The sequence below is a fragment of the Balaenoptera physalus genome (genome assembly GCF_965194825.1).
Source record: "Balaenoptera physalus genome assembly, chromosome: 13".
Lineage (NCBI taxonomy): Eukaryota > Metazoa > Chordata > Mammalia > Artiodactyla > Balaenopteridae > Balaenoptera > Balaenoptera physalus.
Window position 1 is genome coordinate 100310978 of NC_138892.1, and position 19639 is coordinate 100330616.

At 34.5% G+C, this 19639-nt stretch overlaps 2 protein-coding genes across 3 annotated transcripts in view; one reads left to right on the plus strand and one right to left on the minus strand.

The window, feature by feature from the left end:
• Positions 1–1067: 1067 nt before the first annotated feature.
• On the minus strand, positions 1068–14371 carry LOC309640924 (killer cell lectin-like receptor subfamily F member 1). Of its 2 annotated transcripts, XM_082420417.1 has the most exons (6): positions 11470–14371; positions 8921–9019; positions 7893–8048; positions 4032–4171; positions 3545–3657; positions 1068–1562 (listed from the first exon to the last, which is right to left on the minus strand). In XM_082420417.1, the coding sequence occupies exons 1-6, from the start codon at positions 11552–11554 to the stop codon at positions 1454–1456; spliced, it is 702 nt and encodes a 233-aa protein (XP_082276543.1). In that variant the 5' UTR covers positions 11555–14371; the 3' UTR covers positions 1068–1453. The 2 variants fall into 2 exon arrangements, with proteins under 2 accessions (XP_082276543.1, XP_082276542.1); XM_082420416.1 differs by lacking the exons at positions 1068–1562; positions 3545–3657; positions 4032–4171 and having other exon boundaries at positions 4846–8048; positions 11470–11706; positions 13622–14371.
• Positions 14372–14505: 134 nt separating this feature from the next.
• Positions 14506–19639, plus strand: part of CD69 (CD69 molecule) — a 42374-nt gene continuing 37240 nt past the window's right edge. The window contains exon 1 of the mRNA XM_082420384.1: positions 14506–19631. The gene's annotated coding sequence lies outside the window, so the exon portion shown is untranslated. The remainder of the gene's footprint in view (positions 19632–19639) is intronic.

The following is a 19639-nucleotide window of genomic DNA, read 5'->3' on the forward strand; positions in this document are numbered from 1 at the left end:
TCAGCTCAGTGCTTTGTGACCACCTAGAGGGGTGGGATAGGGAGGGTGGGAGGGAGGGAGATGCAAGAGGGAAGAGATATGGGAACATATGTATATGTATAACTGATTCACTTTGTTATAAAGCAGAAACTAACACACCATTGTAAAGCAATTATACTCCAATAAGAAAAAGAAAAATAAATTTTTTAAAAAAGAGTGCATCATCAGGAAGAATGAAACTTGTCTAAAGTTTAGTCAAGCTCAGGGGAATGTTAAGGCCATCTTGGTCATTCCCAACAAAATATTAATTGATTACAAAGGGAAAAGAGAAACTTTCCAGTGAAGTCTGGTAGGCACCACATAAACCACGTGAATAAAGTGAGCATCGTCAATAATGGAACAAATAAAACTGCATCTTCTGAAAGGTTGCAGTGAGAAGAACAAAGCTTCACTGCATTATTGCTCTGTTATTCAATAATCAGACAAATTTAAACTGAAGAACATTTTACAGAACATCCAGCTTGTAGTATTTTAAAGTATCAGGTCATGAATGTCAAGGAAGGCTAAGGAACTCTTCTAGATGTTGAGAGACTAAAGAGACAAAATAACTAAATGCAGAAAATGATTCTGATCTGGATGTTTTACTCCAAAGAACATTATTTGACAACTGGCAAACCTTGTAGAGAGTCAGAGATGGTAGCACTGTGTCAGTGTTAATTGGTTGATTGATAATTGTATTGTGATTAAGTAGGGGATTTTTTTGGTAGGAAATATACACAAAAGTACCCAATGATACGTGAAATTTTATAATGAAATTCATCAAATTGGCAACTAATTCTCAAGAGGTTTGGGGAAAAGGTAAGTTTTTTTTTTCCTGTACCTGTAATCTTCTTATAAGTTTGTGACAGTTTCTAAATTAAGACAAAAATTGTATAAAGCCAACCAACAACATTTTTACCCAGAAAGTCCAATTTTAAAGTTTACATCATAGAAATAAAAGTGCTACTATTTAGAAAGATATTCAGAATATTTATTGCAGCATAGTCTATGTAGTAAAAATCTGAAAAACGTTAATGCTCATCAATAAAGGAGTGAAAAATGTATAAATCCACACTATAACGCTACTCAGAACTATATGAAATTTCCATAGTATATTGTTAAGAATAAAAGAAAAGCAAAATAACAGAAAAGCAGACATAATTTGTTCACATTTGTTGTAAAAGAAAAGGTGAATTAAATCATGAATATAAATGCACGGGTTCACTCTGTATTACATTATCACATAAAGAATCAGAAGGGTATATTTTAGACTGCTAACGTGGGTTACTCTGTGGCTAGGACCCATGGAGATGATCGAGGGAAAATAGAGAAGCGAGGCTGGTGTTTAACTGCAATTTTAAATTCTTACTCCTGAAGATTAATGTTAGGCAAAAGAACTTTGATCCTTGATTATTCCACTATCACTTTTAAAATTTTAATATTGGCAAATCCATTTGAAAACACTGCTGCAAGTTTCAGAGTAAATTCTGTTTTCCTTGATGGCAGCACAGCTATTTTCTTTAGCTGGTCCTTTTATGAAGAATCTGCAGAAGAGAAGATGAATACTTAGTTAATCATTGTTGCTGAAGACATCCATTTGTGTTTTCAGTTAATACCCTCCCTTAATTAAAAGGTAATTCAAATATTCGAGGAATTTTCAAATACCTTGATTCATTAAACATTCCAATATCTCTGTAACTTAGTATTACTGTCTGTGATTGGCAGACAGTTCCCCGAGAGTCTGTTTGCAAGTGACAGAGCTAAGAAGAAATTTGTGCCCATAATTCTACGCTAGTATTCTTGCCATTGTTCCATGTCATCCATTAGATTAAAAACAGATTGAGTCACATGAACTGCTCACTTAACGTTTCTTGGCTTTTCATATCTTATTGTACAATAGTTATAATAATATTTATCTCATGATATTGTTATAGAGGTTAAATGAATTGATGTTTGTAAAGAACTCAATACACAAACTGACCCAGGTAAGCCCTAAATAAATTGTACATTTGTTGTATTACTTATCTATAAAACAACATGTTAAATACAATAGTAAAGTTATCTTTAAAATACTGTAGTCTTAGTGATTTATTCTGTTAGGAATTTATTTAACTTAGAAAAAAAGTTCAAGAAGGTATCATGGAAAAGAGACCCATGATCATCAAAGCTCCCAGAATAATAATAGACAAGTAAGTATTGGATTTTCATATTGGAAAATACACTGTTATATTTGAACTTATACACCTTTATATTTGAATTTTGTTTAGGTGGTGTTGAGTGAATTTGGCATGAGGAGAAAACCCAGGTTAGTATCTTCATAAGTAGCCAATCAGGTCATGTCCAGTGATACAACTCTACCCTTAGATGATACACACCCATAATTTTATTCTCCATTCCAAAGATGTCTTCAGTTGACTTGCTTAGATTGATTAATTTAGAGCAGTGAGGTAGAAAATAAGTAATAGTTAATGATGAGATAGGAGTGAAGGGAAAATAACACACACTATTCATTAAGTTGGTTACCATAGTGAATGTCTCTGATCACTGCTGTAATAAATTGCCACAAATTTTGTGACTTAAAACAACACAGATTTCTTATCTTACAGTCCTAGATATCAGAAGTCCAAAACTGGCCTTAAAGGATTAAAATCAAGTGTCTGCAGAGCTGCTTTTTGCAGGCACTAGGGGAAAATTTGTTCATTGACTTTTGCAAGTACTATAGGGTGCCTGTACTCCTTGGTATCAGTCAGATAACTTGGAACTCTGTGTTTATCTTCAAGTCTCCTCTGAGCCTGCCCCTACTTCCTCCCTCTTATAAGGACTCTTGAGATTACATTGGGCCCACCCGAATAATCTAGCAGAATATTCTTAGCTCAACATTATTAATTTAATCACACTCATGAAGTCTCTTTTGCACTTAAAGTAACATATTCATAGGATTTGGGGATTAGGACATTTTGGGGGACCATTAGTCTGCCTACCAACATAGGGATAAGATTTGAGTTTACTGGTTTCACTATTTGTATTTCTAATTAAATATTTGATTATAAAATTAATACAAGTGCACAAAAACATCCATAAAATTTTTAAAATCTCAATAACCTCATGCAATTGCTGAGAGCATTCAGGATTATTTTGTTCTGTCTTGTATTTCTTGTTTGTTTTTTAACATTATGATAATCATACAATACAAAAATTGTATACAGTTTTTTTAATTGCTAAAGATGACTAAAAAAGCATTTAGAACTTTGAAAACAGCAGACTACATTGTTTCAGTCCCCTTTTCCATATAAAGTGTGAGTAGTTTTGAAACAATAAGTGCACAATCATTATTGTTTTCAAATCCTTTTGCTTTGAAAACCAAACCAAAATACCTGTCATTACTCCAGCTAACATTAATTTTCATCCTTTCAAGTTCTTTCGTACCAAGAACTATGTGAGTTCATTTTGGTGGATTTGTAGGTGCTTTAAGGAGATAAATTCTGTGATAAACAATAAATCAGATTGTCTTTTAGGAAAGACTCACATCTTTGAATCCAATGGAGAACCATCCACCCAGGTCCATGTCGTCTTCAGGGAAGTAAAGTTAAGCCCAATCCACACGTAGTTTGATTGTTTTAGGGTTTTCTGTATAAAAGCCTAAAAAGAGGGTGAGGAGTAACTAAATGAACAGAATAGTTTAATAATTTAGACATACTAAGTAAGATTTTAGAATTTTACTGGGCAACAAACACTTGTGTGAGGATACTTATACTAATCAATTCATACCTTATTTACACATACATTATATACTACTCGCATGTACACTACTTGCAAATTGAATACAAATATTCAGACCAGAATTAGCATGAGTCAAGGGAGGCACTGGCTTTGAGCACAAAATTTAAAAGAGCACCAAAAACTCAATAATCAAGATAAAATATAGTTTAATGAAAGGGTGGGAAGAAATTTGAGATAAGCCATTTTTAACTGCAAAAAGGCTAATGCCATAAGCATGATACTAAACCACTTACCATTTCAAGTTGGTCCTGAATAATTAGTAGACGAGATTTTCTTCCCAAACAATATCCATAACTGTCACTCCAACTTTTCAACTCATTAGAGAACCAATAACACTTTTCTTGATATTTGAGCCATTCTGATGGGCACATTCCTACAAATTGACAGTGAGGATACTTACATATTGTATGAAAAAGAGTAGAGCTATGATAAAATCACTCATAACAAAGTGTTTAGATTCAGAAGTTGTCCAAAATACATATGATAGTTCATAGGAGTTAAGAAAATTAATTTTGTAAGATGAAGCAAAGCCTAGGCAGAGGTTAAGAGACTTTTTTCATGTCATAATCAGATATGATTACTAAAATAATATGAATAATTAAGATGTATATTGCATTAATGTTATTTGAGAGATTAGATAAAATATTATCTATACCATTTGCTTAGAATTTATCCATAAAAAGTTTTAGCATCTGTGTCATTCTATCTGCGTAAATTGTTCTTTAATATCTCCCTTTATTTATTTATTTATTTATTTATTTATTTATTTATTTATTTATGACTGTGTTGAGTCTTCGTTTCTGTGCGAGGGCTTTCTCTAGTTGCAGCAAGTGGGCGCCACTCTTCATCGCGGTGCGCGGGCCTCTCACTATCGCGGCCTCTCTTGTTGCGGAGCACAGGCTCCAGACGCGCAGGCTCAGTAATTGTGGCTCACGGGCCCAGTTGCTCCGTGGCATGTGGGATCTTCCCAGACCAGGGCTCGAACCCGTGTGCCCTGCATTGGCAGGCAGATTCTCAACCACTGCGCCACCAGGGAAGCCCTAATATCTCCCTTTTGATATTAAGTAACACTGAGATGAATAACAGTTTTTTAAACTTCTTTATTATTGCAAGTTCATCAAGTCCTTTTTTCTTAAATTTAAGTTGAGGTATTCTCAAATTGAAAATATCTGAGACTTTTAGAATAATAATGAAGAAAAATGTGGTATAATGTAAAAATATAAGCACAGACAAATATAACTATTCAAACTTGTCACCTTTACAATCTCCTTTTTTTATTGAGATAAAATTCATGTAACATAAAATTCACCATGTTAACCATCTTAAAGTACAAATGCCATGGGTTTTAGAACATCCACAAGGTGTGCAAACATGACTACTAACTCCAAAATATTTTTATCACCCCAAAATGAAACCCCACAAATATTAAGCAGCCTCTACCCATTCCCCCAACCCTGAGCCTTGGCAATCACTGGTCTGTTTTCTGTATCTATGGATTTGACTATGATGAATATTTCATGTAAATGGGATTATATAATGTGTAGCTGTTTGTATCTGGCTTTTTCACTTAGCATAATGTTTTCAAGGTTCATCCAGTTGAAGCCTGTAGCAGCACTTCATTCTTTTTTATGGCTGTATGGCTGTATGATATCCCATTGCATGGAAGTAGCATCTTTTGTTTATCCATTTACCAGCTGATGTACATTGGGTTGTTTTGGTTATTATCAATACTACTTCTATAAACATTCATGTATTAATTTTTGTATGATTGTATTTTTCCATTCACTTGAGTGTATACCTAAGACTTGAATTGCTGGGTTATATGATAATTCTATGTTTAACTTTTTGAAAAACTGACAAACTATTTCCCATAGTGCTGCAGCATTTTGCATTCCTATCAGCAATGTATGAGCAATTTTTCTATAACTTCACCAACACTTATTTTTGTTTGACTATAGCTACCTTAGTGAGTGTGAAGCGGTTTCCCATTGTGATTTTGGTTTCCCATTTCCTTAATGATTAATTGTGTTAAGCACTTATTGGCCTTTTGTATAGTTTCTTTGGAGAAATGCCTATTCATGTCCTTTGCCCATTTTTAATTGAGTTGTCTTTTTTCAAGCTTTAAGTTATTTATACATTCTGGATAGTGGACACCTAATAGATATATGATTTGCAAATACTTTTTCCCATTAGGTGTGTTGTCTTTTCAATTTCTTAAAATGCCCTTTAATGAACAAATATTTTTTACTTTTGATGATATCCATTTTATCTAATTTTTTCTTTTGCCACCTGTGTTTTTGATATCATATTTGAAATCATTGTCTAATCCAAGGTTATAAAGCTTTATATCTATTTTTCCTTGTAAAACTTTCATAGTTTAGCTCCTACATTTGGGTCTTCTATCCATTTTAAATTGATTTTTCTGTACTGCATAAGCTAGGTGTCCAAATTCATTCTTTGCATGTGGATGTCCAGTTGACACAGCCCCACTTGTTGAAAAGACTGCTCTTTCCACATCGAATGGTTGTGGCACCCTTGTGAAAAATCATTTAGCCATAGGTGCATGAGCTTAATTCTGGATCAATTCTATTCCACTGATCTACATGTCTGTCTTAAGTCCTGTACCACACTGTTTTTATTACTGTAGATCTGTAGTAAGTGTTGACATTGGAAAATGTGAATCTTCCAAATTTGTTCTTCTTTTTCAAGGTTGTTTTGCTCTTCAGGGTCCCTTGCAATTTCATGTGAATTTTAGGATCATCTTGTCCATTTCTGCAAAGAGGCCATTGGAATTTTGATTGGGATTTCTTTGGCTCTGTAGATCACATTGGTTAGTATTTCCAGCTTAAACAGATTGTGATATATACATACAATGAAATATTATTCAGCCATAAAAAGGAATAAAGTGCTGATATGTGGTACAACATGGATGAACTTCAAAAACATTATGCTAAGCGAAAGAAGAAAGACACAAAAGGTAAAATATTGTATGAGTTCATTACATGAAAATTCAGAATAGGTAAATCCATAGTGACGGAAAGCAGACTGGTTGTTGCTAGGAGACAGGGGGAGAGGAAATGAGGAGTAATTGCTTATTGGGTATGGGATTTCTTTTTTGGGTGATGAAAATGTTTTGGAACTAGATAGATATGGTTGTTGCACATTTGAATATCTTAACACCATTGAATTGTTTAATTTTAAATAATTATGTTTGTTAATATTACCTCAATTTAAAAGGAAGAAAATTAATAGGAAATTCAAATCTTATAGTTCAATTATACAGTATTTAGACTGACTTTAATGAATGCTCAGTGGTGTCTATATGATTCTACGTTTACATATCAAAGCTGTCTTACCTCTGAAAAGGTTCCATTGCTATATATAACATAATGAGGAATTAGAGTGTAAAATACATGGTAAAATTATGATATTTCAGTTGGATTAGGACTAGTACATGTAAAACAGACAGATAATCTGAAAGGAAAGAGTGTTAATAAGTAAATCATAATATATATGACATTTTTATATGGGATTAAAGGGGACTGTAAACTAGTGGATTTAAGAAAAATTCTTTGACAAATAATTACAAAATAAATCAGTATGTACCTTGTTCACATATCATACTATAAAATAAATGTCAAACGCTCAAAGAGCTAAGTGTTAAAAACTTAAACTAAAAAAAAGTTGAAAGGGGAAAGAACAGTTTTCCAAAATTCTGTGTGATTGGAAGTTCTAAGCTTAAAAATCATAACAGATAATTTGTTAGATGTAATTACTTTTATCCATTGCAAAAAAGGATAAGAGACAAAAATAATTATTTACATACTTCCTTATGATCACAATTAACTTTCTATATTTATATGTCTCAACATGATTTTAAACTCCTAGAGGGAAGAGCCAATTTGTTATGCTGTTTTACAACTCTCCTCCCACTGCAAAAAATTTCAAAGTGTATGAATCAAGTTTTGAGTAAAAAGTAGATTTATATCAAATCTTTGTTAATTTAGTCTACTGCATACCTGTTCAATAGGATTTTTCAAACTTAGAAAGTCCAAAAGATTAAAAGTGGTATAGGCCAAAGCCTTAAGAGATACCTTGATGGTCTGTAGCTCTTGAAACACAGTGGCCTGCATCCTTCTTACTTATATTTCCTCTTGTGTTACTATTCACTTTCAGGTATTCAATATCATCTTGCTGGGTGATATTTGAATTATTTCCTTTTTGGCATTTTAGCAACACTTCCTGAGAAACTTGAAAACAGGATTATTTTAAGATTGGGAAAATGTCTTCTCTCGGCACTGTCTCAGAGACAAATTCTTCAGAATGATTCTGATGATTGGAACAAGAAATAACTGAAGGAATAGCTAGAAATTTTCTTTTAAAAATTTTTTGTTTTTTTAATGAAAAGTAAATTAAAATATTACACAATTAATTCACTTATAACACATGTACTTGTTGCGGATCTACTCTGTGCCAGGCATTGTCGTAAGAACTGGTAATACAATAGTAAATAAAGCAAAGTTCCAGTTCTAGGGAGTATACATGCTCTTTCCATGCTTTCTTAATCTTTTGCTGAAGACTATGATGTTGTATTTAGCCCATTCTACTATAATTATTTATTTAAAATCTGTTTCTTCCACTAAGATATGAGATTTCTCACCATGTATGTTCCTTTTTTTAAAATTTGAAGGATTTGTAGTAATGTTTGGGGTCTAGTAGTTGCTCAGTAATTATCTGGACAAAAACAAGAATAAACTAAATACAATCTTAGATAAAATGTATAAATTTTTAAAGATAAATAATGGAATTCAATCTATTCACAAACATCTAAGAAATCCAAAAATATGCTTTCAGATACATTACATACACACACACACACACACACACTTTTCTTCTAGTAAATTGTATGCCACTTGAGAATGAGATACTTACTTGATTCGACTACTTATTAAATATGTTACTGGGGGGTATAATGTATTGCTTCATACATAGTAGCTCCTTATTAAATCTTTGTTAGTATAAAGAAGAATGAATGAATGAATGAATGAATGAATATGAAAAGAGTCATGAGACAAGTAAAATTTTTTTCATATTTTTATTTAATTAAGAGCTTTTAACTTACCTAACAGAAACAGGGTGATCAAAGTCAAAACCAGAATACCATTTACTGTTCCAGATATCCTCAGTAAGATTTTATACCAGCGCAACACCACAGAACAATCTGAGAGATTAATCACGTAAATTAGCTTAGAAAAGTACATTCCTATGAAGTGACAGCAATTGTAATAATAGGATTATACACAATATGGGTTTTGAATATCAAAGAATATTAGGCAATAAAAACATAAAACTTAAGTAAAGAGAAAAATACATATTTATTTTATTTAGTAATGATAATACTCTGGGTGATCAGAATGGTGGGACTATAAAAACTACTTTTGAAGTTGCCACTCCCAATTAAGAAAGAGCATAGGAAACCACACAGAACAGTATTTCAGAGAATTAGTACAAAGCTTTTCTCTTGTAGTAATATTGACAAGATAGTAAAATAAGATTTATCAGAATTCAATTAATTAATATTTTTCATTTCCCACATTGTTTTTGAATATTTTGATATATTACTAATGATAACCAATAAATTCCAAGATTTTAGCATGTGCAATAAAATGCCATTATTTTAAAAATCAAATAAATGTTTATCAGAAAACATTAGGATAAAGGGTGTGGAAGTCTGTTCAAATTCAACTCAGACTCAATTACTTCACCTAAATATCATGGGACAACTTTCACAATATGAATTTGAGGCATGTTAATATTCAGCCTTATGGAGAAAATAGCATTTTCATTATCCTGTAGAGAAGTGGTATAATTTAACTTAAAAGGTTAAAACACAAGCCTTTTACCATCAAAAAATAAACATATTTTAAACAAACAAACAAACAAAAACCAGTGACTCTTAAGAGTGTTCACACAAAAATCTTAAAAATATTAGTAGTAGCCAAAACATACCATGAACATGTTGAATTTATTCTAGGAATAAAAGGGTTATTCAATAGTAAGAAATCCATTAATATCACATTAATAGAGCTAGGGGAAAATGTATCATCGTCTCACAGAGGTTAAAAAACACAAATTAGGGCTTCCCTGGTGGCGCAGTGGTTGAGAATCTGCCTGCCAATGCAGGGGACACGGGTTCGAGCCCTGGTCTGGGAAGATCCCACATGCCGCGGAGCAACTAGGCCCGTGAGCCACAACTACTGAGCCTGCGCGTCTGGAGCCTGTGCTCCGCAACAAGAGAGGCCACGATAGTAAGAGGCCCGCGCACCGCGATGAAGAGTGGCCCCCACTTGCCGCAACTAGAGAAAGCCCTAGCACAGAAACGAAGACCCAACATAACAATCAATCAATCAATCAATAAATAAATCTTTAAAAAAAAAAAAAAAACACAAATTATAAAATCCAACAATTTTATGCTAAAAAATAAAGCAGAAATAGATGGGCACTTGTTCAACAGAACAGTTTTTTGCCTAATGAAGGTAATATCATATTTAATAGCGACACATGAACAAAATAAAAAACAAAGAGGAAACTAGAAGTAAATTTAACAAGAAGTGCTCCAAACTGATCTGAGGGGAACTAAACAAACAAACAAACAAATGAAAAAACAGAATATCATGAATGCAGACTTGAACAAGTGGAAATTCAGCCATGTTTGGATTGAAGGCTAAGTGTCAGAGATAAATGTTCCTTAAGTTAGTTGATAAATTAGGAAGCATTTAGTATACTATGAAACTACATCCGTTTGTTTTTGATTTTGTTGTTCACAGTGAAAGAGTCTGCAAAATCTATTATAAAATTATTTGGAAGAACAAACAAGTGAGAATAGTTAAGTAAACACTGAAAAAGATGGAAATATGAAATTGTCAATTAGATTCAAACGTAATATGTTTTACTTACTCCAAACTTTACTAAATATTAGCAAGCTTTACTAAATACCAGCAAAATACATCAGTAAAGAATTGTTATTAGCATATGCCACTTGAATAACTAAGAGTTACAAATTTATTATTTGCAGTTTCCCGAGCTCCTTTTCTGCACTAAGACACATTTTGGTTTCCAAGTGACATCTACAAACTGAATGTGAGAAAAGTTTTCACAGAAGAGCCACTACATTTTGTGGTCTTTCATGTTAACACCTCTATTGTCCAAAGCAGACTTTTTCACCTGGTGAAAAACATACTTTAAAATTTTTGACAAGCTGAACTAAAAATTGGTATTTTAAAATGTCATATTTTATGCATGGTAAGGAGGTGGATGACTGGCACCAAATATTCACTTTTTAACAATTAGTTTTAATTGAGTGTGTATATTTCCTAAGTATATCCTTAATAATATGAGACAGAATATTACTTTAAAAGCCAATATTTGTTAGTCCCACATTGATAAATGAGACAGAGACAGAGAGAGACAGAGAGAAAAGACAGAAGCAGAGACAGAGAGAGGGAAACATCACAAAAATGAAATAGCCCAAGAACAGGAAAAAAAACAAAAAACAAAATAATGGAAACTACTATCCCCATTAATATTCATATTAATATTAACTCATATTAAATCCACGCCCATATTAATCCACAGCAATTAAAAAAAACAAACAAACCCTGAATTCCATACCTTGACATTTAAGTTGGGATGTTTGGATAGAACTCCTTTTTTTCAACTGTACGTTCAAGGTCATGTATCTTTCTTCATCTTGCATCTTCAAATGTGAGTGAATGTGTGTGTATAAGTGTATTTTTTTTTTAATGTAATAAGAGAAGAATAATAAGCCTGCTGCTCTTCAGATATTGTCCTCAAATGGTCCACTCAGGGTACATAAACGGGTTCACAGTTTCATCTACTGGTGAAAACCTCAAAGGAAATGTTACTTTTTAAAGTTTATTTCCCATGACAAACATAACACATAATTTCTCAACTGACCACCACATATTGAATTTAATATTATGTTTTGTTCTTTTAAAAATGTCTCCTGATAAACCTGTAAAGTCAGGGGAATGAAAATTATACCCTTTTCGAGTTGAATTAAATAATATATAGCTAGCTGCCTTTTGCATTAGCTTAAATATGTGAATTTTCAATTACATTTCCTAATATATTAATATTTATTTTAATAGCTTGCAATTACCTAACAAATTATTTCTTGATCCTAAAACAACATTGATTACAAATTATATTAATAATTTAATAGTATAATTTAAAGAAAAAATACTGGCAGCATTTTTTTGGCATTCTAAAGACTCATCTTACATAGAAAAAAATTTCAGGGAGAATTTAGGAAACAAATCATATTTTCCAATGACTTTTTCTAATATTTGAAGAGATTGTCCAATATTCATGAGATGGGCAGATATTTGAGATTTTTTTTTCTCTTAGCTTTAGTGAGGTCTAATTTACATACAATGAAATTCACCCATTGTAGGTATATGATTGGATGATTCTAAACAAATATATAGATGTGCGCAACCATCACCAAATCCAATTTTGGAAATTTTTTATCACTCTAAAACATTACTCAATCCCAAATTAAAAAGAATAACACAGTTCTGGAAATACTAATTTTATAAGTTGGGATAAAGGAGTTTAAAATTGGGGCAACTAAATCCCAAATCTCTGGAATTATAGCAAATCTAGAATGGAGACCCAAAGGTTTTATCCATGAGACTTCACTGGTGAGACAGAAGACTGAGGAAAGACATTTTGGATGCCAGTCATCCTCTCCCCATCCATCCTGGAACTTATGAAATGGACACCTGTAAAATTGTCCAAGACAGCAAGGATGGAAGCTATCTAAATGCTCAATAATATGGTCTTCCCTAATCAAGGTTGATTTTGGTAAAATCTCTGCTAAATGCCCAATCTGTCAAGGGCAGAGACAAAAACAGAGTACATTCTCTTAGGGAGACCAGCCAGCCACATGATGGCAGATCTGTTACTTAAGCCCCTGCCATCACAGACTTGATAGTGCTTTATCTTCATAGAAATAATCACATATTTTCATAACAGATTTGACTTCTCTGCCTGCAGTGCTTCTGCTAGCATCACCATTTACAGAGTTAAAGAATGTATTATCTGTTGTAATGGTTTCCCAACACAACCTTGTATTTGACATTGTAGAAAAAAAAAAGAATATTTGGCAATCCACTCATGCCTATAGACGTTACTTTACTTATCTGTAAGTAACTGGCTAGAAAGGATGATAAAATGATTTTCTGAGGGCATGCTATTGACACTAGCTGGTGCCATAGCCAGAATGTACAGGTCTTTGAACCAAAGCATGAAATTAAGATTCAAAGTTGAAGTGGTACCCCATTATTACACCTAACAATCCACTTGAAAAAAAATTGCTCCCTTTCTACAAGACCTTGTTTTTAGAGCTCCTGGTTTAGAGCTCCTAATGCCCAAGAGAAAACTTCTAATAAGGAACATGATTGAAGTACTGATGAATTGGAAGCTGAGACCTCCTCTTAGCATTTTTGGCTACTCAATCATTAAAACAACAGGCTGAGAAGAGGACAACTACATAGGCTGAAATTGGGTTATTGTTACACAAGGTGTAAGAGAACTATGCCTTGAATCCAGGCTATTTACAGCTTTTAGTACCATTTCCCCTGATAGTCCTGGTAAATAAAATGTCCAATAAAAACATCACCAAGAACTCAGATCCTACAATAATGATAATCTGGGTCATTACATGAGCCAAACACCATGCACAATTAAGTTGACAGAGAGGAAAGAAAAGAAACATGGAATGAATAACAATCTATACCTTGTCTCCCGCTCCTGGGTGGTGAGTGTCTGATGACCAAAAACAGAAGCCAGTGATATGGAAGGACCAGAGAATCTGTGGCTCAGATAGAATCATCTTGGATATAAGTAGCTCCCAGTTTCCAGAGACCTGTTGTCAAATCTGATCTCAGAAATTAGTGTAGAGATAAAAAAATAAATCAAATCCATAGCATGTTTAGATGTTTCTGTTACTTCTACAAATGCGCTTTTATTTTAATAACTGATTTTTAAAATTTAAATGAGAATCTAGCATATTAGAATTTCCTTCTCGGGGGAGACCTTCAAGATGGCGGAGGCGTAAGAGGTGGAGATCACCTTCCTCTCCACAAATACACCAAAAATAAATCTACATGTGGAACAACTCCTACAGAACACCTACTGAGCACTGGCAGAAGACCACAGACTTCCTAAAAGGCAAGAAAATCCCCATGTACCTGGCCGTGTGGCTGACAGGTCTTGGTGTGCTGCCCTGGTGTCAGGCCTGAGCCTCTGAGGTGGAAGAGGTGAGCTCAGGACATTGGACCACCAGAGACCTCCCGGCCTCACATAATATCAGTCGGTGAGAGCTCTCCCAGAGATCTCTGTCTCAACACTAAGACCCAGCTCCACCCACCAGCCAGCAAGCTCCAGTGCTGGACACCCCATGCCAAACAACTAGCAAGACAGGAACACAACCCCACCCATTAGCAGAGAGGCTGCCTAAAATCATACTAAGCTCACGGACACCCCAAAACACACCACCAGACAGGGTCCTGCCCACCAGAAAGACAAGATCCAGCTGCACCCACCAGAACACAGGCATCTGTCCCCTCCACCAGGAAGCCTACACAAGCCACTGAAACAACCGTATCCACTGGGGGCACACACAAAAAACAATGGGAATTACGAACCTGCAGCCTGCGAAAAGGAGACCCCAAACAGAGTAAGTTAAACAAAATGAGAAGACAGAGAAATACGCAGCAGATGAAGGAGCAAGGTAAAAACCCACCAGACCAAACAAATGAAGAGGAAATAGGCAGGCTACCTGAAAAAGAATTCAGAGTAATGAGAGTAAAGATGACCCCAAATCTCAGAAATAGAATGGAGAAAATACAAGAAACATTTAACAGGGACCTAGAAGAACTAAAGAGCAAACAAACAATGATGAACAACACAATAAATGAAATTAAAAATTCTCTAGAAGGAATCAATAGTAGAATAACTGAGGCAGAAGTACGGATAAGTGATCTGGAAGATAAAATAGTGAAAATAACTACCGCAGAGCAGAATAAAGAAAAAAGAAGGAAAAGAAGTGAGGACAGTCTCAGAGGCTTCTGGGACAACATTAAACACACCAATATTCAAATTGCAATAAATACTGGGGAGGGTGTGGAGAAAAGGGAACCCTCTTGCACTGTTGGTGGGAATGTAAATTGATACAGCCACTATGGAGAACAGTATGGGAGTTCCTTAAAAAACTAAAATTAGAACTACCGTATGACCCATCAATCCCACTATTGGACATATACCCTGAGAAAATCATAATTCAAAAAGAGTCATGTACCACAATGTTCATTGGAACACTATTTACAATAGCCAGGACATGGAAGCAACTGAAGTGTCCACTGACAGATGAATGGATAAAGAGGATGTGGCACATATATACAGTGGAATATTACTCAGCCATAAAAAGAAATGAAATTGAGTTATTTGTAGTGTAGTGGATGGACCTAGAGTCTGTCATACAGAGTGAAGTAAGTCAGAAAGGGAAAAACAAGTACTGTATGTTAACACATATATATGGAATCTAAAAAAAAAAAAGTTGTACTGACGAACCTGGGGGCAGGACAGGAATAAGGATGCAGACGTAGAGAATGGACCTGAGGACATGGTGAGGGGGAAGGGTAAGCTGGGACGAAGTGAAAGAGTAGCATTGACATATATACACTACCAAACGTAAAATAGATAGCTAGTGGGAAGCAGCTGCATCTCACAGGTAGATCAGCTTGGTGCTGTGTGACCACCAGAGGGGTGGGATAGGGAGGGTGGGAGGGAGACGCAAGAGGGAGGGGATATGGGGATATATGTATACATATAGCTGATTCCCTTTGTTATACAGCAGAAACTAACACAACATTGTAAAGCAATTATACTCTAATAAAGATGTTTAAAAAAAAGAATTTGCTTGTCAAGCTAATCTGAATGTACAGTTTCTATAATTCTTGTTATTTATAGTTAAAATTTGTAAGAAAACTGTATTCTTTTCAGTATTATTGAAATGTGTAAAAGAATCTGAATGTCCACACTACAAGTTTATCATAGTTTTTTAAAATGCTACAAAGATTTTAGAAATTTCTTTTAGATTTTTATGTCAATTCAGCCAATCATTTTAAGTGCTTAAATAGCACTAAAAATATAAAGTGGGTGGGGGGGTGCGGGGGGGGTGAATGAATTGAGTGATTGGGATTGACATGTATACACTGATGTGTATAAAATTGATGACTAATAAAAATCTGCTGTATAAAAAAATAAATAAAATTAAATTTAAAAATTAAAAAAAAATCAAATGTATAGGTAACTAATTAATTCAACAAGTAGGTTTAACCTGAATGCAAGGAGACAGCAACTCTACTCTTTCTCAAAACTGCCCCTACTTTTTATAGGCTCATTTCTTCCCACATCACAGGCATTTCCCATAGTTTTTCCATTCTACTCTTTTTAGGGTAATAAAAAGTACAGTTCAGTCTAATATATAAAATCCCATTTTCATCTAATGTAACACTTCTTCTCACCCCACCTTGACCTTGCTTGAGGTTTGGATCCAGCAAGGAAACCAGCAAGTTTAATGGGCTCTTCCTGAGCCCCTTCCCTTTCTTACAGTTCTTACTGACCCTTAACCCAGGCTCCCAGGAATGAGTGAAAATGAAGGGAGTAGAGATAAACATGTGAGAAAGTGTTACAGGAGTAGACATTTCAAATGCTCTCTTTTGATTCATGCATTGATACTCCAAATGCTCTTTTTTCTTTTGGAATGCCTCTGAGGGGTTTTCAGAAATTCTGCTTCTGAGGAACTGTTTCTGCAGTTGCCTTATGTGGATGGTGTTTCCTTTGGCAGTCCTACTTGTGAATCACGGTACTGCACCGTACACAACTCCCCATATGCCATTCTCTGCTTCCTACCCTAAGCTCCCAGGTTCTTCTCATTAAGGTCGACTTTCTGTTACAAGAAGGACACCAAAGTGAGTTTCATTTCTGGATGGTCCATGGCTGGTTCCTTTTCATGGGATCCACACCTGGCCCAAGAAAAACATTGTTTTTAATCTTACTATTGGTGGGAGGGCAGGTTACTCCATCACATCCACTTTCATTTTGTGGTTATATGTAGTTCTAACCACACAGCCTTCCATATTGAAATTATCAATGTCTGAATCTTTCAGATCTCTGAGAACACTGCCTATATATGTCAGAATTCTCACTTGGCTTCAGGTAATAAAGAAGTTCTTCAGCTTTCTACCATGGAAGGATGTGGGGGCATGTGAAGCACACTGACTACTCTCCCCAGATAAGTTCTTACTTCTCAATCTCTGAACACTCATAAAATTTGTTTCTGGATTTCTTTTCTCTCTTTTTTCTTCTTCTATTTTTTTTTTTGTTGGGGAAAGAAACTTAATATGAGATCTATCCTCAACAAAAGTTAAGTACACATTACAGTATTGTTAACTATACTACAATGTTGTAAAGTGCGTCTGTAAAACTTTTTATTTTTCATAACTGAAACTTTATACTTGCTAAGTAACAACTCCTCATTTCCTGTCCCGCAACCCCTGGCAACCACTATGAGTTTGTCTATTTTAGAGATCTCATATAAATGAAATCATGCAGTATTTGTCCTTTTCTGATTGGTTTATTTCACTTAGCATAACATCCTCCTAGTTCATCCATGTTTTCCCATATGGCAGAATTGTCTTCTTTTTTAAGGCTGAATAATATTCTATTGTATGTATATACAACATTTTCTTTATCCATTCATCTACTGATGAATATTTGTGTTGTTTCCACATCTTGGCTATTGTGAATTAAGCTGCAACAGACATGGAGTGCAGATAATATTTTGAGATTCTACTTTAAATTCTTTTGAATATATCCAGAAGTGGGATTTCTGGCTCATATGGTAGTTCTATTTTTAATTTTTTGAAGAACCTCCGTACTGTTTTCCACACTGGCTTCACCATTTTACATTCTCACCAACAGTGTGCAAGGGTTAAAATTTCTCCATATCCTCATCAACATTTGTCTTTTGTATTTTTTTAATAATAGCCACCTTAATAGGTAATATTGTGGTTTTGATTTGTATTTCTCTGATATTAGTGATGTTGAACACCTTTTCATATAACTATTGGTCATTGATATATCTTCTTTGAAGAAATGTCTAGTCAAGTCTTTCATCCATTTTTTAATAGGGTTACTTGTTTGTTGCTATTGAGTTGTAGAGTCCCTTATGTAACTCCTTATCAAATATATGGTTTGCAAATATTTTCTCCCATTCTGTAGATTGGTTCTCTACTCTGTTGATAGCTTCATTTTTTATGCAGAAGCTTTATAGTCTCACTTGTCTATTTTTGCTTTTGTCATTTGTGCTTTTGATGTCATATCCTATAAAACATTGTCAAAAGCAAGGTCAAGAAGCTTTTCCTTTATATATTCTTGTAGGAGACTTACAAGTTCAGGTTTTATGTTTAGGCCACCATTACCCTGCCCTAAATCAAAACCAAAGACAATATAAGAAAAGAAAACTACAGGCAAATATCTCTGATGAACATAAATGCAAAAATCCTCAACAAAATACAAGCAAACCAAAATCAGAAGCACATTAAAGGATTATACACCATGACCAAGTGGAGTTTAACCCAGGGGTGTAATAAGGATGGTTCCACATATGTTTAAATCAATTAATATGACATACCACATTAGCAGAATGAAGGATAAAAATCTCATGATCATTCGAACTGATGCAGAAAAAGCATCTGACAAAATTCAACACCTTTTTATGATAATTCACAATAAACTAAGTATAGAAGAAATTAATTTCAACCTAATAAATGCTATATATGAAAAGGCCACAGCTAACATCATACTCAATGATGAAGAACTGAGATCTTTTCCTCTGAGATTAGAAACAAGACATGATGCCCATTCTTGCCACTTCTATTCACCATAGTACTGGAAGTCCTAGCCAGATCAACCAGACAAGAAAAAGAAATAAAAGACAACCAAGTTAGAAAGAAGTAAAATGATCTCTGTTTGTAGATAACATGATCTTTATATAGAAAACCTTAAAGACTTCATAAAAACACAAAAACTGTTAGAACTAATAAATGAATTCAGTAAAATTATAGGACACAAAATCAACATACAAAAATCAGTTGCATTTCTACACACTAACAATGAACTATCTGAAAAAGAAATTAGGAAAACAATTCCATTCACAACAGCACAAAAAATAATAAAATACTTAGGAGTCAACAAAGAGGATTACCCTCACAATGAGAGTGCGACTCATACACAGAAAACTACAAAACTTTGAAGGAAAGCATTAAATAAGATGCAAACAAATGGAAAGATGTCCCGTGTTCATGGACTGGAAGACCCAATATTATTAAAACATCCAACTACCCAGAGCAATCTACAGATTCTATGCAATCCTTGTTAAAATCCCAGTGGCATGGGACTTCTCTGGTCACGCAGTGGTTAAGAATCCACCTGCTAATGCAGGGGACATGGGCTCTATCCTTGGTCCAGGAAGATCTCACATGCCGTGGAGCAACTAAGCCCGTGCAGCACAACTACTGAGCCTGTGCTCTAGAGCCTGCGAGCCACAACTACTGAGCTTATGCGCCACAACTACTGAAGCCCGCGTGTCCTAGAGCCCACGTGCCGCAACAGGAGAAGCCACTGCAATGAGAAGCCCGTACACCGCAACGAAGAGTAGCCCCAGCTCACCGCAACGAAGAGTAGCCCC